This window comes from Euprymna scolopes, chromosome 34 (genome assembly GCF_053919585.1).
Source record: "Euprymna scolopes isolate OS-2025 chromosome 34, ASM5391958v1, whole genome shotgun sequence".
Taxonomy (NCBI): domain Eukaryota; kingdom Metazoa; phylum Mollusca; class Cephalopoda; order Sepiida; family Sepiolidae; genus Euprymna; species Euprymna scolopes.
The window spans coordinates 79,746,026-79,769,894 of record NC_136515.1 but is presented as its reverse complement, the minus strand read 5'-3'; the positions used below and the strand labels follow the sequence as shown (position 1 = coordinate 79,769,894).

The 23,869-nt window shown below is 36.5% G+C and overlaps 1 protein-coding gene across 1 annotated transcript in view; it reads left to right on the top strand.

The window, feature by feature from the left end:
• LOC145259307 (spindle and centriole-associated protein 1-like) overlaps positions 1 to 23,869 on the top strand; it is a 147,152-nt gene that overhangs the window by 24,742 nt on the left and 98,541 nt on the right. The window contains exon 8 of the mRNA XM_080117191.1: positions 3,581 to 3,681. Coding sequence (XP_079973317.1) covers positions 3,581 to 3,681 — 101 coding nt within the window. The remainder of the gene's footprint in view (positions 1 to 3,580; positions 3,682 to 23,869) is intronic.

The window sequence follows — 23,869 nt, the reverse complement described above, 5'->3', positions numbered from 1 at the left end:
CATACGCACAAACACACACGGTGCTAGTTGGCCATTGACCCTAAAAAAGGATTCATTCGCCCTTTGGAAGGTCTTGTTTTTAATTTTTCAGGGGGACTAGCCACCCTCCTCACCAAACAAGTGGTAGGGGAACCAGTTTAGTCGCCAGTGACCTGACCATGAGGCAGGTAGTACTGGGTTACATGGTACCAGTAGCATATGACATGACCTGACTACAACATAGATGCATAAGCACTAAAATACACCCCGAACAATTCCTGGTAAGCCTGTTTGATTAAAGTAAAAAAGCCTTTTGCAAACAAACGTTGATTTATTATAATATTGGAATTAAATAATTTAGCATTGATTGCAATGTCAATAAATGTTTTCTTGGTTTCAGTAATTTTACATTCTAATTTGCTGAATATCAATTTAGATTATATAGGGATCATTTCAGATGAATGGATGCTTACAGTGGTATATATTTTTCACATGGGAGTCATACTTATCAAAGCCCGGAGGCCACTCGAGGGTAAGAGTTAATAAAAGTAAGGTGGTAGTGCAGTAAGGTGGTGTACGTTGGGTAGAATTTGATTGTTTAAGGATATGGTTCAACAAGAACTTGTTTACATTGGACTTGAAGGCTACGATATTGTATATATTTATTTATTGCAGACTATTATCCTCATCTTCCTTTGTTGTTGTTTCACGACGTTTCGGCCAACTATTCCTCTGGCTTTCCTCAGGTGGTTAACTTTGACGGGATAGGAACTCCGAATCTCCATTCTCAGAAATTACTGCCATCCATAGTTGTTGTCGTCTCACCACGTTTTGGACAAGTAAGCCTCTGGCCGGCTTTGGCTAGGATTGAAACCACTATCTTCAGACACTTCTCACCTGGAACCGTAGAGATTCAATGTCTCTATCCACTGCGCCACGGCTCCGTCTCTATCCACTGCGCCTTTGGTTTCAGGTGAGAAGTGTCTTATCCCTGAGTGGCTTCCGGGCCTTGATAAGTGGTGATCACTGTGTAAAAAAAAAAAAAAAAAAAAAAAAAGATAGCGGTTTCAATCCTACCCAAAGCCGGCCAGAGGCTTACTTGGTTAAAACGTGGTGAGATGACAACAACTATGGATGGCAGTAATTGCTGAGAATGCGGTTAGGAGATTCAGAGTTCCTATCCCGTCGCGGTTACCCCCTGATGAAGACCAGAGGAATAGTTGGCCGAAACGTCATGAAACGACAACTAAGAAAGATGAGGATAATAATCTGCAATAAATAAATAAATAAATAATACTCATCTCAATAATGAATTCCAATTAAATGATATATATGAAATATTGTAGTCGACTGGAAAGCAGGCCAGTGAAACACTGTTCCACAAGCAGGCAATTTTAGTAAAGGAGCTTTGTTCATGGAGTCTGCATTTAGATTAAGGTACAGATAGAGAGTAGGGGCAATTGTTGATAGTTGTTGTAGCTAGTCGAGTGTTTTTTTTTTTTTTGTAAAAGTCCAGCAAGGAGGAACATAGATTGGAGCACAGATGAACACTTGTCATGAAAATAACAATAGAGCAGAGATAGGCTTGCAACATCTCTTCTGTGGGAAAAAAGTTCTAGGGAAGAGAAAAGAGCATCATCTACTAGATTTCAAAGCTGGTTTTGAACTTTATCAAGGCAGGATAGGCGCGTGCCGAGCAGCTCCTGCCCAGATGTGGCAACAGTACTCCATTTTAGGACATACTTGGCTCTTATACAGATGGAGGATTGCATCGTCAGTTAGAAACCTATTGGAGCAGTAAAATGATCCAACCATTTTTCCAGCAATGTTGGCAACAGATTTGATGCATGTGCTCCATTTCAGATCATTCTGAAGGTCAATCCCAGAAGCTTGTCAAGATATGGTGCTTCCCCATCTTTTTCCCCATTGCATCACATGCTCAAGATCAGAAGAGAGGATCAGAAAGATTTTGGTCATTGTTCTTCGATGTTTCATGCTGGATCTTATTCTCTTTCTACTTTTTATCGATGACATTGCCGAACTGATTGGTGGAAACATGATTCTAGTTGCAGATTATGTCAAATTAGTAACTGGTAGAAGTGAAATTGACAATATGCATGGAAATGATTCATTGACTGGAACTTAAACTTTAATGCTGATAAATGTTGCCATTCCAACTTGGCTTATGCTTTCGATTATAACAAAGAGATGAATGGGACAACAGATCTTGGCCTTCTGGTTGATTTGTCCTTCAATCCATTTTGACATTACATTTAAGCTGCTAACAAAGCAAAGATCATTCTATTTCTTGATGCTTCTTCTGCAAACTTACTCCTGAAATATTTTGCCCACTTTATGCCTCCCTAGTTAGACGACTGTTAAAGTATGGCGTCCTGGCCTTTGCGCCATATCATATGTGATATCCAGTTTAAAGACTGGCTACTCGAATAGTGTAGGTCTATCGGATCCGTCCTATGAGAGCGGACTCAAAAAGCTTAACCTTTTCTCTCTTGAACGCTAACGATTGCGCAATGATCTGATTTGAGCCTAAAATCTTATCAATGGGTTTTATGATATACATTAGAACCTATTGTTCACTCCTGTGCCAGAAAGAGGTCCATATGGACATACAATAAACTATTTCACTGCTAATTTCAATTAAATTGGACCAGGGCCACTTTCTCAATCACAATCTTTGGACCATTGAATAAACTTTCAAGGGAGATAATAAATGCAATTCAAGATGAATTTTGGAAAGATGTTTGACTACTGTATCCTATTCTGTGTAAAATTCTACCATCCTCTCCCTACATGGTATTTTAAAGGCTTGTTTTGTTGTCAAATAATAGCCATGGCTAATAATACATAACCTGAAAGTACTTCGTTCAGACTCCTAGGATTAACTTTCACATGAATTGGAACAAATATATTAAGGGCATCGATTTTAATTAAACCTTGGAATTGACTTCTAAGAAAGTTAATAACTACACCAGCAACGCAACAGTTTAAGGTGAACATAGACAGGTGCTAGGCTACTGTATCTTCTTCTGTGTAAATTTCTGCCACCCTTTCCCTACATGAGTTTTATTTTTGCCAAATGAACTGAATCTTAAAATCAATTTCTTTGTCAACTCTATCGCCTAGCTAAGGGCGGCCCTGTCAGTGGGCCATTAGAATACGCCGACTGCCCCCCTGCAGAGGGTAAAAGTCCCTGAATGGGGGTCCTGGATATGACCTTAAACTATATCCAGTGGTGAGGCCCCAGCTTGTGGGCTTTGGGGAGTGTGGAGCCACCCTTTAATTGCCATTGCTCCCAGGTACACTCTGACCCGGAGTGGTAGTACCTGTTAGGGTTCCAACTATGGGTTAAATAGAAACCGACATGAAAACAACAAATATATTCTATTAAAAAAATTTTTTCTTCAAAATCTTTGGATTCGGCATTAAATAACCCGAAAAGGGTTGATATGCCGTAAAACAAAATCAACCAACCAACCAACCTAGCTAAGGGAGGGAACTCTGTTGAAATAATATTTTCCAAAGCAATGATATTTATTAAATCTTACATAACTAAAATATGAATTTTTATTGTCCGTTCCAGAAATTTGCCGTCTGAGTTACCTGAATATCAGTCTCGTTTGGATTTGTTAAGCAACAAGGTCATGAGTTCAACTGCGTTAAATGACGAACAGGAAAGCCAAGGTAAGTCCCTCATTTACTTGCTTCCTCATTGAGGGCAGATTTAGATACAAGATCAGTTTTGAGGAAAATCCAGCTCCCCAAAAAGAGGCACTCTGGATTGGGACAAAAATTTAAATTACCTCAGTCTAGAAGGATTTCTTCTTCACTGACCAAGGACAGTAGTGTAGTATCAGAACAGATACTACACTTTGCATTATTTATTTGCTATAAGGTAAAAAATGCAATTTAAAAAATTAGGCATTGGCCATCAAAACTGGTGGGAAGTGGGAGTAGTCGATCAGCCCCTGTCTATCCTACTCTTAGGTAGACTAATTATAGTCATCACAATTTCACATTACTCCGCAATGTGTTGAAAATTTAATTTACTTAAATGTATGTATACTAGTAGTTCAGCCCAGCTTTGCTCGGGCCCTATGTACTGTTCATAACTTTATATGCGTATGTATAAATATATTAAAAAGTTTGACTCCTGTCCAGGTAACCTACATCTAAAATTTCAAGTGTTTAGAGCCAAAATTGTCGGAGAAGTTTGGTAGAGTCTGCAAATGACAACTCTTAACTTTGACCTCTTGGCAGCCAAATTTTCGGCCAAAAACCGATTAAAAAGCTTGCTCTATGTCTGAATACACATTATGTAAAATTTCAAATGTTTAGACCAAAAATTGGCTGAGTAATTTGGTAGGGACTGTAGAGGTCAAATTTTTTAAAACTTTGACTCCAATTTTGACCACTTAACATTTATTGTTTTGGGTTCAAATCAAATGAAAAAGTTAGATCCCTGTTCAAGTAACCTGTGTCTAAAATTTCAAGTGTTTAGACCCAAAATTGGCGGAGGAGTTTGGTAGAGTTTTCAAAGGTCAAATCGTTGAACATTGACCCCTTGATAGCCAAATTTCTGTCCGAAAACCGATTAAAGATTTTCTCAAATCTCAATACCCCTTATGTCAAATCTCGAGTCTGTAGACTGAAAATTGACTAAGTAGTTTGGTAGGGAAATGAACAGACACAGACACACAGAGACAATTTCACATATATATATATATATATATATATATATATATGTGTATAAATAAATGACAAAAAGATTATATTCCAAATTGCAAGATGTTGTCCATCTTATCATTTATTTCTTTCAATATGTTAAAATATACAATTTTTGATAGCACCTGTTTCGTAGCGCAGAACCAGTCATATAATTATGTTAGTTTCTTTTCTGCATTGACTCATCAGAAGAATAGGAATTCATCAACATTAAAAGAAAATAAAAAGAATATGGGTATGATTACATAAATCCGAAAAAATGGAGAGTAGTTGCAATTGTATTTTATATTTACGCCATCTTTGATATATATATATATATATATATATATATATATATATATATATATATATATATATATAACTACTTCATTTACTCACATAAAATTAATATACGAAAGTATAAATTTATGCGTAACTTTAAGTATTTACTTCAAAAGTGCTCAATACGTAGGTAGAGCTATATGTAGTAATTTATAAAATATATATGCCGATTAAGCTACACTGAATATTCCGCTTTTCATCCACTGAAGAATCCTATAGTAGATGAAATGCAGAATATTCAGTGTAGCTTAATCGGCATATATATTTTATATATATATATATACATATATATATATATAATCAACACTTTAAAGGCCAGCAATGACCAAGATGTTTTTGATTCTCTCTCTTCTGATCTTGAGCATGTGCAATGGGGAAAACGGTGGCTGGTTAATTTTCATTCAGCCAAAACCAAGCTTCTCTCTTTTCATCATAATCGCTCTGACCCCCATCAAACCACAATTGAAATGAAGCTCTCGTCTTAAGAAGCAACATGTTTTAGCCAGTTTCTGGGGCTGCCCTTCACCCCTGATCTGAAATGGAACGCATTCATCAAATCCTTGCAAAGATTGCTGGAAAAATGGTTGGATCATTCTACCACTCACATTCTATGAACAACATTTCTGACAAAGAGGAAAGAATTGCTGTTTGCTAGGTCAGAATCTATTTCATTTAACATTTATCGTTAGCAAATTTTTGACCTTGAATTAGTGGTTGCTTTGTTTTTTTTTAGCTTACATCAAATGGCTTGTGTGGAGCGATTACCATTAAAAAAGATTCCCATGATACTATTTATTTCTCTCCCACAATAAGAAATGTCACACAAGTAGGATTGAAAAGTGGGATTAAAGTCAGCGCCCTAAAGGAGTACTCTAACCTACAAAAAATTCCTGAGTAACCCCGTTGACATTCCACAATAGAGACGTCTCAAGATGATTAACAATAAACTAATCCCTTCTCAAAAGAAGAAGACAAAACCTTGGAGGGTGGACCTCCTAGAACTGCACAGGACCATTAATAAATCACAGTCAACAGAGGAAAGGCCATTGCAAGAATGACCTAGACTCGGTTTTGGACAACTCACAGCAGATCATGTTCCCATGGTTTTCCCTTATGGCCAACAAATGTATATTAGTGCTTGTTGGGAGGCATCATAATTTCCCCATATACAGAGCAGGTGATCTCACATGATTGGACCAGGCTGAACATTGCTTACTTTCGATGGTCAAATGAAAACTGATAGGTCAACATGATTATGCTGAGAAGAAAAGGGAAATTCACAAAATTATATTTTTTATTTATTTTTTTTACTTTTTAAAAAATTCTATTCAAGGGACACAACGCGTCTATATTTATTTAGGGTTATTCCCCTTGCATTGTCACTATAGGCTACTTTGTGTATTCATTCAATTCAACAAATGTGTTATACAATTTTAGACCAAATGTATTTTGTGCGGGTATAAAAAGCCGAAAGGAATAACTAGAAACTGTCAGTTTCCAGTGTTTTTCGTGTTTATGGGTTTTGTAGATTCAAGCAGAGAGGAAGTTTCGTCTGACAAAAATCCGATTCCTATTCCGGATTCCCCACATCTAAAGTAGAAAAAAGAATTAGCTTTAGGAATGAACTTTACAACCAAACATTTCACTCCAAACTGCGGAGCCCTTTATTTGGTTCTACGGGGGTAGCATGCTCTTGTTCTGTCAGCCATGATTGGGTAGAGTTCTAAGTAATTTGCAATTGTTGGCCATCGGTGGATTTTTTGTAAATTGATGTGGTGATGTGATTGTTGGTGATATTTACTAAAACGTCTAAAAATGAGATGTGTGTGGTGGAGTGTTCTGTCGTGAATTTTATGCTGTTGTCACAGCTGTTGATGTGTTGATAGAAGTCCATCAATGCTTCTTCGCCATGTAGCCAAATAAGGAAGATGTCATCTATGTACCTATAATAGTGTAATGGTTTTAGGTGGTAAGTGCGAATGTATTTCTGTTTAAATATATACATGTATATGTTGGCATAGCTGGGACACATTTTTGCCCCCAAGGCTGTGCCTTTGATTTGCAGGTAGTGTTGGTTGTTGAATATGAAGTTGTTGTGTGTTAAGATAAATTGTATAATCTTGCATATGTCATTAATGTTTGTGTCTTGTAGATTTTGAGTGTGTAAGAAATTCTTGCATACAGATATTCCCTCCTCATGTGGGATGTTGGAATAGAGTGAGGACACATTCATAGTCACAAGAATTGCATTGTTTTGTATGGTCCCTATCCTATTTAAAATTTGTACATAGTGTGTGGTGTCCTTAAGGTAACTGGGGATGTTTGACAACAGTGGGTTGAGAACGTTGTCTTTATATGCCAAGATGTTTTCTGTGAGGGTTCCAATACCTGAAACGATGGGTCGCCTAGGGGGTACTATTCTAAGGGGCTTAGCTATGCAGTATGTTTCTGAGATATCGTTAATTGGTGCCTCAGTGTTTACTGTGTTGCCAAGTGGGAGATGTGTGAGTATATCGCTAACTATTTTGGGGAGTTTATGGAGTTTTTTTCGAAAGACTTTTTGTATTCCTACATGTCAACACATAGGAAATAAATACAGAAAAGATATAAGCATTTATATATTTTTCGTATTGATTTTTTCTTCATACATATTTATATTTATGTATGTGTATATATATTTATTTAAAAAATTTTGCCTACTAAACTCTTCTTCCAGTTTTAGTCTACAGATATGAAACTTAATATATAGGGTATTCAAACCCATGTGAAACTTTATATTTGAGTTTTAGCTGGGAAAATCGGTGTAAAAGTGTGGAAATTAAAAAACTGAAATTTGTCAAGTGAAGCTTGAACGACAACATCACGAATATGCATGTGTAACATAATAGCTATTGGTTTATGTTTTAATTTTTAGCCTTGCAGCAAACATGTCTTCATAGCTCAGGCATTAATATCAAAGGAAAAAGTAAATTGTAAGCTAAACATTTTGGTTTCGATTCTTGGTAGTGGCACACAAGTCATTTTTTTTTTTTAATTTTTGAAATCATTACTATATATTGAGTCCAACATAATATAATAGTAAATACGAAATATGCATCACAATATCATATTTAAGCATATTTTACGACCAGGCAATACCGGGTGGCCTGCTAGTATATATATATTTCCCTAAAACCTCTAACCTTGATGGAGGGGAAGCTAAAACTTGCTGCTATCGTTTCAAATGATCTGAAATAACAGCAAGGGGAGACTTGATTCCAAATATTTCTCATATGTTATATCTCCCCTCTTTGGTTTTCATACATAAAGTAAATTTACCCTCTATTGAAAATAGGGTACAATTATGAATATCTCCAGTATCAAATAATCCTTATACACTGTGAAATTTACTTTATGTATGAAAACCAAAGAGGGGAGATATAACATATGAGAAATATTTGGAATCAAGTTTCATCTTGCTGTTATTTCAGATCATTTGTAACCATAGCAGCAAATTTTAGTCTCCCCTCCATCAAGGCCAGAGATTTAGGGAAAATATCAGATTTTTTAATTCATATGCCAAACTAAGAAAACAAATGACTATGATTGAAACATTTTATGGCTGTAAAAATGTGCCAAAAATAGGCTCTAGATGGTGGATGATCCTCTTAATGTGCGACCTTAAGGGCAAATGTCACATAGCCCACTACACAATTCAGATCATTACCTTTCCAACGAGCCTCATTTGTTAAATTCTGATTAATAGTTGCTGAGATTTGGAACTTATAAAATATCCAAAAAAGGTGATATATATATATATGCACACACCCACTAGTAGCCAAATTGAATATTGAAATGCTCATACCTTTGGTTCTATGGGATGAAACTACATGGAAATTTCCAGGCTTTTTGAGGATTATAATATTATTCTGTGGTTAAAATTTTATGACAATTGGTAAAAAAAAGACCTATATTTTCAAACCAATAGGTCCAAATTTGCCTACATTTGTATATATAGTGTCCTGGCAAGCCAGCTTTAGTTTTGTTGCTTTGGGATAAATTTTCCTTAGACTTTTTTATTTGCTTGGTTGTCTCCCCTGTGGCCTAGCCAGGTCACTAAAAAACCTGAGGAGAGTGATCAATACTATTGCAGAGCAAATATGTGTTTTATTTTTTTAATACCGTTTTATCTGTATGTATGTATATGTACATCTACTTCTTACTGGAGATCTATATCTCCATGTATGTGTATATAGGTGGGTGTGTGTGTGTGTGTATATATATATATATATATATATATATATATATATATGTATGTATGTGAGTATGTACATGTCTATAAGAGTTGTATGTATGTGTGTATATGTGTGGAGAAAGAAGTGGCTTACCGTTAAAGCGGCTGCGCGTTTGTGCATGCAAAGCACAAATTGAGAATCAAGATGGCGCCCGCATGCGTTTATGGGGAAAAAAGTCTCGTGGAATCTTGGAGAATCTCGTACCCTGATTCCATAAATAACGAGGAAAGGAAAGCGGGAGGACAGACGATTTTTAGTCACTAAAGCGAACAGACGTGTGTAAAAGAAGAGGTAGAAGAAAAGAGTGTGGTGAACGAAACAAACAACGACTCGGTTGAAAGTAGAGTTGTAACGAACACAGGATCCATGTATGTTTGCATATGCATTGTCTATGTGTAGGTGTATGTGCATATTTGTCTGTATCTGGATGTGTAGAAATGTACATATATATGTATATGTATGCGTTTTTGCGCATGTATTAATTCTTGAAAAAAACAACCCATTGTAAACTGAAATGAACAAGTCGACCTATATCGGAAAATTTTAAATGGAACCCTGTACTTGTCAAAACCATGACATCTACACTAGCCCTTCCCCCCTCTCTCTCCCCCCCTCTCTCTCTCTTTCTCTCATCTACTTAATATACCTTGCTGAACAAGCAAAAAGCAGTTAAAATTTAAAACCTAAAAATTAAAACTCCTCCCCCCTTCTCTCCTTACCCCCTTTCTCTTTTTTCTTTACCATCCTTTCTCTACCACCCCTCCCTATATCCATATATCTCCACCCACGCCTACCTGAATCTGCTACCCCCCACATATACAATACAATCTAATGTATTTTAACCTTCAAAACTGAAATATTGCTAATACCCGACTCCCTCCCACTTATTATCTCCTACCCCTCTTTTTTTTTTTGTTCGTATTTCTTCTAAAACACTCCTTCCTAATACGAACAACCATTTCTGTAAGGTCCGACGAGGCTGTTGGATCGTAAACATGGTCCAACATCCGAAACATATGTAATCAAACAGATAAAACGGTAATAAATAATAAAACATATATATATATATATGTATGCATGTATGTATGTATGTATGTGTGTATGTATGTATGTATCACGTTGACATACCAGTTCTCACCAGATCATGGAAGTAAAACAACAATACACCTAGCCAGTACCACTGACTATTTGGGAAGGCTAGGCGCTGTATGTATCCTGCTGAATCATAGAAATTTCCAGGTTGGTATTTGGAGGCACATTAATTCAGTGGAACAGATGCATCCCCAGTTTTCGTTAAGATGTGTATCTAGGAGAAGGAAACTCTGACATAAAAACCTGTGGTCTACTGTATGCTCTGTCTTGTAGCAGTCATCTGCACTGACAAAGATTAGCAGTAAAATAGCAAAAAGTGTGGTTGGTTCTACACAAAGCCCTCACCACTATAAACAAATCATTCCCTTTGTTTTATTTTACTTTAGTCGAAGTTCTCAGAAATCAAGGGGCCCACAACCAGAGGCTAACATTTGAACTCTATATGAGATACATAGATATTCGAATGTTCCATTTAAGTTCTTTATCTCTCAAACACTGAGTTAGTAAAGAATTGAGAACATAATTTTCCTCTCTCCAATTAACCATTTTTATACATTGTAGTATATCTTTCATGTTGGTCTCTTGGTTTTACTGGAGTCCAGGACAAGAATTTATCTAGTCTGGTGGAGTATCCAGCTTCGTGCTATTACTTGAGGTAATATCACTTGGAGAAGGTGCACCATTCCTCGGAAAAGCTGTGGAGTAGCCGTAGTGAGGAGATCTTATTTGGGCTGCGAATACTATGTGATTTTGAATATTTGGTCAGGGTTTACTTCTATGGAAAAAGTATCCTCATGCCAGATTGTTCTGACAAACCCATGTACAGAGAGACCTTAGACACTCGAGGATAGTGTCTAGTAGGCATTCATCATCTGTGTGGATTTCTGAACGCTTGGCAAAATTCAGTCATGTTCTGCAAAGCCACAAACAAACAAAAAAAAAAAAACAGCCCCCCCGTCTCCGTTTTCTCCCCCCCCCCCCACACACACACTTTCCTACTGGCTTCCTGGCTTAAAACACATCAAACAATAATATTATATCCGTTTCCCTTTGCAAAGCTCAAACATGTTCTGCAAGGTTGAGAACAAAAACAACAAAATCCACTATAAGATAACCAAACCATACATTATGAATTAATGAAGATACGAGATGCCTTAAATTAATTTCCAGACTTTTTGCGTATGGGTGCTTTTATTGATGATACACACATGAAACTCTAGTCCCTTCGAAGTAATCTCCTTCAGCTGCAATGCACTTGTTGTACTGTTCCAACAACTTCTAGAAGGCCCCATGGATGCCTTCTTGTGTGAACGTATAAATGACCCTCATCACAACCTCTTTCATCTCCTCAATTGTCTCATAACGACAGCCTCTAAGGTTCTCCTTGAGCTTAGGGAATAACCAGAAGTCACAGGGAGCGAGGTCTGGACTATAGGGAGGGTGAGGAACTGTCTTGATGCTCATCTTGGTCAAATAGTTTGTGATAAGGTGGAGCACCCTTGGGACAAACTTTGCGCAAATCTTCCACACCTTCAGTTCCTCACAAATAATTGTGTGTACAGTTCCCACACTGACACCAAACTGTGCACTTACTGTCTCTATAGACACACGACGGTTCTTATCCATGAAATTCTTTATTTGTCCAATCAACTCCGGTGTTCTGACTTCCTTATTCCTCCCACACCTCTCTTCATCTCTCACAGACACCCTGCCTTCCTTGAATCTCTTATGCCACTCCAAAACTGATGCTTGATTCATGCAAGATGGTCCAAAAGCAGTCTAAAGCATTCCATATGTTTCTGTGACATTTTTTCCCAAGTTTAAAACAGAATTTTATTGCATATCGTTCTTCTAAAGTGTCCTCACATCCAGATTGCATTTTTGTAAATCACCAACTTAGATTTAGTAAGATGTATCCCAATTCCTGTTGTAGCTGTTCATTTGAACCTGAAATTTGTCAGTCACCTCATAAGATGTATAGCAATAATATATTAAATTTTCAAGAGCCTACGACAATTTTAAATGCCTGTACAAAAAAAGTCTGGAAACTCATTGAAGGAACCGCATACAAAGACAACCAAACAAAAACTTGAAAAGGTTTGAATTAATGTTAATATTTGAAGATATAAATAACTTTTTCAAAATGACTAGATTTGGCATTAAATAGCCGATTGATATGCCGTAAACTTTTTCAAAATGACTAGATTTGGTATTAAATAGCCGATTGATATGCCGTAAACTTTTTCAAAATGACTAGATTTGGCATTAAATAGCCGATTGATATGCCGTAAACTTTTTCAAAATGACTAGATTTGGCATTAAATAGCCGATTGATATGCCGTAAACTTTTTCAAAATGACTAGATTTGACATTAAATAGCCGATTAATATGCTGTAAAATTTTTCAAAATGACTAGATTTGGAATTAAATAGCCGATTGATATGCCGTAAAAGAAAATAAACAAACTAAACGTAATGAATAAATATGTAAAGAAACAAAGAACTTATTTTACTATGTATGATTACTGGATTCGGCATTAACTAACCGAAAAAGGATTGATATGCCATAAAACAAAGCAACCCAACCAATCAAAAAATGTATTTAAATCATATTTTTATATAAAAACAAACAAACAAACAAACAAACAAACAAAAAACTGTTAACATTAACACAAGAGAAAGAATTGAATATTTAGAAAAGAAAAAGATTAAATTTTCTTTAGAAGCAAATTTTATCAAAATAACCCCTAGAATAAATTAGTTATATTAAATTGAAACTTAAAAGAATTTCACTCTACTCGTTTTCGTACACTAAACTCTAGGCTGGTTTGTGATAACTAGGGCTATGACAACAGCATATTCTTTTCATTGTTTTGACTCTCGACTGTGTATCCGTTAATATCTTGTATGCTTTTATATAGAGTGATGTGGTTCTCGGTTGATTAACTGTGTTCGAGAGTCAAAACAATGAAAAGAATATGCTGTTGTCGTAGCTCTAGTGATAACTAATTATTTAAAGGATATTTTGTGGCATATTTCGTTGCAAATTACAAGTAGAAAGTACATGATGCTGTTCTTCTATTTTATGTATTTCCAGGTGCTGTAATCATTGGTCCAATAAAGAACATTGACTAAAGAGTTGAAGTTCATCTATGATTACAGCACTTTCCATGTTTCCTTTTTTTTTTTATTTTCTTTCTTTCTTTCTCAGCTAAAATAACTCCACGGGATTGGTGAGGCGAGGATGAGTTAAAAATTAGTAAGAACTTCAGCCACCTAGAAAGGTTTCAACAGTTGTTGAAGAATATCCATTTGTATTTCTCTAGTAGTTGACCTCAAGCAGTTGCTTTTTTAAAGGTTGAACATTCGAATGAGTCATTTAAACAAACTGCTCCTTATAAGCGTAACTCCCACTACCCTCATATTGTCCTTCAGTTCTCACATTCTATGAGCAAGGGTTTTTACAAAGACGGAAGAACTGTTGTTTTTAGACCAGAGTCTATTCAGTCTAACACTTATCGTTGCCAAGTTTTTGATCTTGATGTAGCATTTTTTTAGTTTCTTACATCAAGTGGCTTCATGCCTTTGTAACAGAGTGTGTACGAGCATGCGTGAAGATATCAGCAGCAGCCGGAAGATGGATGGCTAGTGAAGAAGCACCAACCGTTTTTTTATTTTTACATGGAGGTCACCACTTACCAAGGCCCGGAAGCCACTCGGGGATAAGGGTTATTGTGTGAACAGTAATCAATGGGATAGTATTGTAGTAATCGTTAGTATTGGAGATTTGATAAAGTGTCTTACTTAAGGGGGGCGGTTCATCAGGTATTTGTTTATGTTGGACTTGAAGACATCCAAGTTGTAGTCAGGATGGAAACAGGCAAACAGAAGAGAGTTTCACAGGCGTGCACTTCTAAGAAAGAGTTTTGAGTGCATATGCAAATTGGCAAGTGTGCACGAGCTTGCATTGGAAGAAAAAAAAAAAATGCACCACGTGGCGAGGAGCAGAAAGAAAACACGAGCTGGGTGAGATGGACGTGTGGCCCTGTAGTGGTGGCAGGAGACTTTTAAGCTGGTGTCCAGATGGCAATGTTTTGTTAATCTTATGGCAGATGAAATGAACAGTATAGCGGAACTGAACAACACTCCGTTGGTTCTACTGATATTACAAAATAGGATGTGCATGATCTGGGCCACATGAAATGGGTTGGTGCATGCGAACAATATCAGACGGTTGGTTCGACTGGCTGGTTTTGAAGGAGTCGGACTAGAACAACTTGCCAAACTGGCATTTGTCACAGGATTCCCAGATGCCATTTCCATCGAACTCCAGCAGGCACCAAAAATTGAGACCATAACCATGGCCGACTTAATAGCAAGAGTAAGGGTGTTGACGTCAACAAACAGAAAAAATAAGAAGCAGGCATTGTTTGGAAAGTACCGGTGGTAAATGCCTTTTTCTAAAACAGAAAAAAAAAAAAAAACGCCAGATCGGTTTTATTTATTTATTTATTTTTTTTTTTTTGACGTTACCAGATGATGTGGGGGTCCGAGAGAAGTTTGAACTGTAATGAATACGGTTCGAGTGTAATGGCCACATTACACCTTGTCTGGAACAATTTTCTTAAAATAAAAAAATAAACAAAAAAAACATGAGAATCATATGCATTTGAGCATGCGTTCTTATGTAGGATGCTGCGAGAATTTTTAATTTGTTTTCGTTTTGTACAATTTTTGTATTAACAAGGATTTGTCTGAAATTGGAATTGGGGGAGGAGAGTTATGTTCTTTTATTAAATGCTGGTATATTGTGCTGGTGTTGTTTAGATGCATAGTAAGGCAGCAGGACAATTTTGCTCTTGTATGTTCAACGTTATAAAGAAAGAACAATAAAATTTTGTTCAGATGTAAATTTTGTCAAGATAACCCATGAAACAGATGCGTTCTCACAAGTTGAAATTGAAATTATAGTGGAAAACTTTGCAGCAATCTAGGGACTTCTGCAGTGAAGGAGTGATATTTTGTTGTTCACCGGGTTTAGTGGGAGTATGTTTGTTGAGGAGGCACAAGTGCTACGAGTGAGATGATAGGATGGAGTGAGAAAGAAAGACAGACGAAAAGTGAATAGTGAGAGAAGTGGAATGATGTAAATAATTAGATAAAAGAGAAAAAGGAGAGAGGGTAGGAAGGAATTTCGCTATATTTACCCATTTTCATGCACTAAACTCTAAGCTGGTTTGTGATACCTAACTACTTAAAGGACATTAGATTATTATTATTATTAGAGCTATCTGGAGTTACCAGGTATACAAGATCAAAGCATTGTAATAAAGCTGGTGGAGTTAAAAATTCATATTAAGTTATCTTGTGCGATTTTAAAAGTTGGACGTATCTATTTCGCTTTATTTCAGTCGACGTTCTCACAAATCAAGCGGCACCACTTCATCAAACTAAAACTTGATCTCTATATGACTTGTACTTGTACTTGAAACGACATTCACCCTGGAGGAGTTAAGTCGGCTTCATGAAGATGTACATCTCGTACCGCTGCGGCCCAAGCCCGGCGATCGGAGGCAAGATCCCCAGTGAGCAATAGCCAGTCACGTCTCCAACGAGACAGGCCATAGATGAGCGGGCCCGAAATAAGCTCAGCGTCGGCTTTGATAGTCCCAAGCCACGTTCTTAGCTGGCCACCGACATGTTTTTTCCAGCCGGGTAGAGGATGTGGGGAGATAGCCTCGTGGATAAAGACCCCTGCATCACAGCGAGAGGCATGGCTGAACCATCGAAGGCGTCGGGCCCGCAGTAGGTCAGTAATTGCCTGGAGATTGCAGTGACGCCGGACTTCTTTGTTGGCGACGAAATCCAAGGGACGGACATGGGGAATGCGGCGGAGATTGTAGTGGTCGAAAACTTCTACGCGTCGCAGATCCGCTTTCCGTATGGGCCAGGTCTCACATCCATACAAAAGTATCTCTATATGATCTCTATATGAGATACATAGTTATTCGAATATTCAATTAAAGTTTTCCTTTACATCTAAAAAAGCTATGTGCAAGAATTATTAAGAGATTCTTTGTTTTATGGACTGATTCTGGTTACTGATTGGTTGGTAACAGAGTGGTGTTTCGTCCGATTGGTCAGTTTTTATCACTCCTGTCCATAAATAGAACATTCCAATTATTTGTGTAATTATGCGTTCATTATTATGCCTCCATTCAGTCTTGAAAGACAAAGGATACCCCCTGTAGGGGAAGCTGCACTTGTAATTGTGAGGCAAGGGTTGCACAATCTCTAACCACACCTCTCTTGAATCGATACTGTTTTGAGTCCAGTGGCAAGGAAAAGCCCAGGACGACTGGAAACAATGCCGAGATAAGCGGAGAGCACATACAGCACCTGGAAGTCTTAAACATTCATTATATAAAAAAAATATTGTAATGTTATTTTGAAACCAGCAAAAACCCTAGAAAATGACTTACAGTTTGTCTTTCTGTTTTACTCCACTTCCGTCAAAGTTCTCAGAAATCAAGGAGCACCACTTGCTGGGGCTTACACTTGATCACTTGAGGGTTTTTTTTTTTTTTTTTTTTTTACATGGAGGTCACCACTTATCAAGGCCTGCAAGCCACTCAGGGATAAGGGTTATTGCGTGTACAGTAATCAATGGGATAGCATCGTAGTAATCATCAGCATTGGAGATTCGACAAAGTGTCTTACTTAAGGGGCGGTTCATCAGGGATTTGTTTATGTTGGACTTGAAGACATCCAAGTAGTAGTCAGGTGGGAAACAGGCAAACGGAAGAGAGTTCCACAGGCGTGCACTTCTGAGAAAGAAGCTCTGCTCATGGAATCTATGCTTGGATTTAGGCACAGATAAAGAGTGGGGAAAATTAATGACAGTGGTTTCAGCCAGACGGGTGTTTTTCGTGAAAGATTGGCGAGGGGGGGACCAGAGATTGGAGTCCAGACGATATTCGAATATTCAATTAAACCTCTCTACATCTCAAACATTAAGTTAGTAAAGAAATTGCAAACATTATTTCCGTCTCCCCAATTGACCATTTTAATATGTTATATCTTTCTTTGTGTCTTTTAGTGTTACTGGATTCCAAGACAAGAATTCATCTTGTCTGGTCGAGTAACCAGTTTCGTGTTGTTATTTGTGGTAACATCACTTGGACAACGTGCACCATTTCTTGTTGATTATCCACACTGAGGAGATCTTATTTGGGCTGTGAATACGAAATGTGATTTTGAATATTTAGTCAGGGTTTACTTGTAGGAAAAATATCCTCGTGCCAGGTTGTCCTGACGAACCCCTGTACAGAGTGACCTTAGATAGTTGAGGACAGTGTCTAGTAGGCATTCAGGTTCTCTCCAAAGTGACATGTCAAATTCTGATCCTGACTATTGAATTTTTATTTATTATTATTGTAAGATATAATCACTAGGGCTATGACAACAGCATATTCTTCTTATTGCTTTAACTCTTGAATATATATACGACACAGCTAATCGACTGAAAACCACATCACTCTATATAAAAACATGTAAGATATAAATGAGTCAAAACAATGAAAAGAATATGCTGTTGTCCTAGCCCTAATAATAACATACTTTGCTACAGTTAATTAAAAAAAAAAAAAACAGTTGTGAGATTTATCTTTTAAGTTGAATTTTACTGTTTTGTAATTCTGAAAAAAATAAAAAGCATTCCACTTTTCTTTTATTTAGAAAAAATATTTCTGAATTCTCCCCCCCCCCAGACTACTCCTACGAAAGTCCTTACAAAGGTAAAGCCTATATTTTAACTAAAAAAAAAAAACTAAAACGTTGAAGAGCTACAAAGACGGGAGTAGTGCGATTAAAACGAGTAACCTTTTGTGCTCCAGAATTAATTTTTCTACATAGTCACTACCATTCTCAATGCACTTTTGCTAGCCTTTTTGATGACCCAATCGTAAAAGTCCGGAGCATCCTTTGTCACTCACATCTCTGTCGCCACTCTGAAATCAATGAACCCATCTCCTAACTGTTCTGACATCAACTGCATTGACTTCATAAATGTTCAACAGGCGCCAGTGAATGCTGCTATCTCAACTGTTCTATCCAAGCTATATCAGCCATTATTTCAATGTGACCAAAGAGGAATGGATAGAAGTGATGGGGTTAATAGATGTGGTTGCAAGGTCAGTTGGTGGAGAAAATCCATTGCCAGCATGCAAAATGATGATAAAAAAAAGAAATCTAGATACACAACAATTATTATAATGGTGAGAAAGATTGTTGCTGCCGCAGTTACATAAATTTACGTTGTGGGAATTTGAAATTTGAGAATGAAAATTAGTTGGGCAAAAACATATTAAGTTGAATGAAACCATTAAGACATTCTCCACTTACTACTTATCCTTTCTACTTAAATTTCCTCCTGCTCATTGCATAATATTTTTTTGTTTTGTGTTAGGCGTCTCCTTGAATTTGATTTAGAGTGCTGTGAGCATCATGTGCTGAGGTCAAGTTTGTTGCTTTTTGAATAGAAATATTTTCTACAAAACATGAATAATAATAATAATAAAAATAATAATAATAATAATAATAAAAATAAAAATAAAAATAATAATAATAATAATAAAAATAATAATAATAATAAAAATAATAATAATAATAATAATAATAAAAATAATAATAATAATAATAATAATAAAAATAATAATAATAATAAAAATAATAATAATAATAATAATAATAAAATAATAAAAATAATAAAAAAAATAATAAAAATAAAAATAATAATAATAATAATAATAAAAATAATAATAATAATAATAATAATAAAAATAATAATAATAATAATAATAATAAAAATAATAATAATAATAATAATAAAAAAATAATAAAAATAATTAAAAAAATAATAAAAATAAAAATAATAATAATAATAATAATAAAAATAATAATAATAATAATAAAAATAATAATAACAAAAATAATAATAATAAAATAATAATAAAAATAATAATAATAAAATAATAATAATAATAATTAGAAATTTTAGCTCATTAGAAACGGGGGGGGGGCAAAAGTTATAGACTGCTGACTTAGAACGAGTACTTTATGTGCCCCCTCCCCCATGCTTCCGTTCAGTCTTGAAAGACAAAGGATACCCCCTGTAGGGCAGCAGCACGTGCAATTGTGAGGCAAGGGTTGCGCCATCTTCAACCACACCTCTCCTGAATCAGCATTGTTTGAGTCTAGTGTCAAGAAGACCAGGATGACTAGAAACAATGCTGAGATAAGCGGAGAGCACATACAGCACCTGAAAGTCCCAAATGGTCATCCGTTTAGTACTGACTAGGTTCAACGTTGCTTAACTTCGGTGATCCAGCGGCAACCGGTGTGTCAACGTGATTATGCCGTATGTCTACTTTATGTGTAGTCGATGATTGAATATGGTTAAATTTCTCATTTTTGTATTAAATACTAATCCTTACTAATTCCTAACTTTGCATCCAACAGATACCATAATACATAGTTCACTGCACCTTATTATAACAAAGTCTCATACAAAATTTTAGCCAGATCAGCCAACTAATAGCATTTATCTTTTTATTGTTGGGCATCTCCTTGAATGTGAGACATCATGTGTTCAGGTCAAGGATGTTGTTTTTTAAATAGAAATATTTTCTACAAAACATAATGAATAATAATAATAATAATAATGAATAATAATATGGATAATAGAATGCCTGAGAATGTACAAATTACCAGGCAATATTATCAATTTGATAGAAAATGCAATGAGAACATGGAGACTTGAACTGACAGCTGATGGACAACACATAACTGAGATTAAAATACAAAAATACCAAGATTATTCCCTATCACCACTACTGAACAATATACTAAGAAAATACAAAGCCGGATACAAGTTCACTAATACAGATGAAAGAATGACCCACCTAATGTACATGGATGACTTGAAACTGTTTTCAAATCAAAGACAGAACTAGAGACACTAATAAAAACAACTAGAATCTTCAGCCAAGATATCCAAATGGAATTCGCTATGAAAAAATGTGCACTGCTGATCATGAGGAAGGAAAAACTGGAAGCAACAGAAGGTATGGTATTACCCAATTAAATGGAGATGAGGCCACTAGGTGAGCATGATAACTACAAATACTTGGGAGTGCTCGAAGCAGACAACATCAAAGCTACAGAAATGAAAGAGAAAATTGGAAAGGAATACCTCAGAAGAACAAGAAAACTTCTCGAAACCAAACTAGACAGTCGAAACCTAATTAAACGAATAAACACGTGGGCAGTGTTATTAAAGAGATTCTGGGCGTTTATAAGCTAAACCAAAGAAGAACTAAGGAATCTCGATCAGAAGACCAGGAAACTCATGACAATGCACAATGCACTACACTCGAGGGATAGTACCGATCGACTATATGTTAAAAGGAATGACGGAGGAAGAGGGTTGATCTGTATAGAAGACTGTGTATATAACACAAAAAAGAGTTAGAAAAATACATAATGCAAAACATATGATAGAATCCCGCAAGCATAGATAATAGAATGCCTAAGAATGTACAAAATACCGAGTAATATAATCAATTTCATAGAAAATGCATTGAGAACACAGAGAATTGAACTGACAACTGATAGACGATACGTAACTGAAATCAAAATACAAAGAGGGATCTTCCAAGGTGATTCACTATTAACGTTCATTATAGTCATGATGCCCCTGAACAACAGCTTAAGAAAACGCCAATCAAGATACAAGTTCACTAATACAGAAGAAAGAATGAACCACCTAATGCACATAGATGACCTGAACCTGTTTGCAAAAGCAAAGAAATAACAAGAAATACTAATATAAACATGACCAGAATATTAAGCCAGCATATCCAAATGGAATTCGCTATGATAAAATGTGCACTGCTGATCAAATGGAGATGAGGCCACTAGGTGAGCATGATAACTACAAATACTTGGGAGTGCTCAAAGCAGACAACATCAAAGCAACAGAAATGAAAGAGAAAATTGGAAAGGAATACCTCAGAAGAACAAGAAAACTTCTCGAAACTAAACTATATCTCAGAAACCTAATTAAAGTCTGCCTGCTTCCCACCTGACTACAACTTGGGTGTCTTCAAGTCCAACATTAACAAATTCCTAATGAACCGCCCCCTTAAGTAAACACTTCATCAAATCTCCACACTAACGTAATGTACTTGCAATAATCCTTATCCCTGAGTGGCTTCCGGGCCTTGATAAGTGGTGACCACTGTTAAAAAAAAAAAAAAAAAAAAGGAATAAACGCGTGGGCTGTGTCACTAGTAAGATACTCTGGGCCATTTATAAGTTGGACCAAAGAAGAACTGAGAAACCTTGATTAGAAGACTATAAAACTTATGACAATGCATAATGTACTACACTCAAAGGATGATACTGACCAACCCTGTGTGAAAAGGAAAGAAGGGGGAAGAGGACTGGTTTGTACAGAAGACTGTGTAAATAACACAAAAAAAAATAACTAGAAAAATACATAATGAAAGAATAATTACTGCAGCAAAAGGCACTGAAGAAACAAACAAGATAGAAAAAGAGACGAGGTCAAAAAAATGTGAAGAGAAAAAGCTACACGGACGACTCGTAAGAATTACAAAAGACGAGACTAACGAAAGCACTTGGAAATGGCTATCAAATAATAGCTGCACAAGATAACATGATTAGAACCAACCACATCAAAGCAAGGATCGACAAGACACAAGCAAACAGCAAATGCAGACTCTGTGGACAAACAGACAAAACAATAAACCACATTATAAGTGAATGCAGCAAACTAGCCCAAAAAGAATATAAGAATAGACATAATCAAGTGGAGAAGGCAGTACATTGGCAATTATGTAGACAATTGCATCTTGAACACTCAGAGAAATGGTATAAGCACAAACTGGCAGCAGTACTGGAAAATGGAAATCACTAAATCCTATGGAACATGGATATACAAACGGATAAACCCATCCAAGCAAGAAGATCGGATGTCATAATAGTTAACAAGAAGGAAAAGTCCTGCCAAATTGTAGATTTGGCCATTCCAGCAGGCCATAGAGTGAAGATCAAGGAGACAGAAAAACAGAACAAATGCACGGAACTGACCAGAGTGCTCAAAGGGATCTAGAAAATGAAAAAAGTTAAGATAGCCTCACTAATAGCAGGAGCACTAACAATACCAAAAATCTTTGAAAAAAGAATGGGAGAGATTGAAATCAAAAGGATGCTTGAGAAGATACAACGGATTTTCAATAATTAAAATTGCTGATGCAATTCTCTATCTGTATAAAAGCCAAGTACATCCAAGGATGGAATACTGCTGCCATATTTGGGCAGGAGCTGCTAAAAACAGCCTATCCTGCTTTGACAGAGTGTAAAATAGACTTCATAGCCTAGTAGGGGATACCTTTTTCTCTTCCCTGCAACCTCTCTTCCACAGAAGAGACATTGCGAGCCTGTCTTTGTTTTATCGTTATTTCCATGACAAGTGCTCGTCTGAGCTCCAATCTCTGGTCCCCCCCCCCCTTGCCAATCTTTCATGAAAAACACCTGTCTAGCTGAAACCACTGTCAATAATTTTCCCACTCTTTATCTGTGCCTAAATCAAAACGTAGATTCCATGAACAAAGCTTATTTCTTAGAAGTACACGCCTGTGGAACTCTGTTCCATTTGCCTGCTTCCCAGCTGACTACAACTTGGATGTCTTCAAGTCCAACATAAACAAATTCCTGATAAACTGCTCCCTTAAGTAAGACACTTTATAAAATCTCCATTACTAACGATTACTATGATATTATCCCATTGATTACTGTACACACAATAACCCTTATCTCCGAGTGGCTTCCAGGCCTTGATAAGTGGTAGCTTCCCTGTAAAAAAAAATATATATATATATATTAAGGAAAACCCTTGAATGTGGAGACTAACGCCATACATGAACTGCAGACACCAACTTGACACACAGAAACGGCTACAGGTGTAAAACACAAAGGAACATCACATGGAATCCTGAACACTGAAAGGGTATAATTGTAAGGTACCCCTATGCACCCCTTCGTTCAGCTTCTCCCGCTTTGTGTGTGTATGTGTGTGTCGCCATAAACTGGCATCACACCAAATAAGTGAGGGGGGTCAAGAGGGTGGAAAGACCGAGAAGAAAAAACACTAGCCAGACCTGCACTGGATGAATGCAAAGAGGACTGGGACCTTGGGGAGGCTTATTGCCACCCAAATTCATGTAAAGACCAATGATAGCTACCAACGATAAATCAATGGTAAGCAGCTATTGCGATAACAAATTCTTTTGCAAAGGTTATTGAAAGAGGTAGACGCTGCCAGAGTTCCCACTTTTTGTGGGGAGCTGGTTTCCCCCCACATTAAAAAAGACCTTG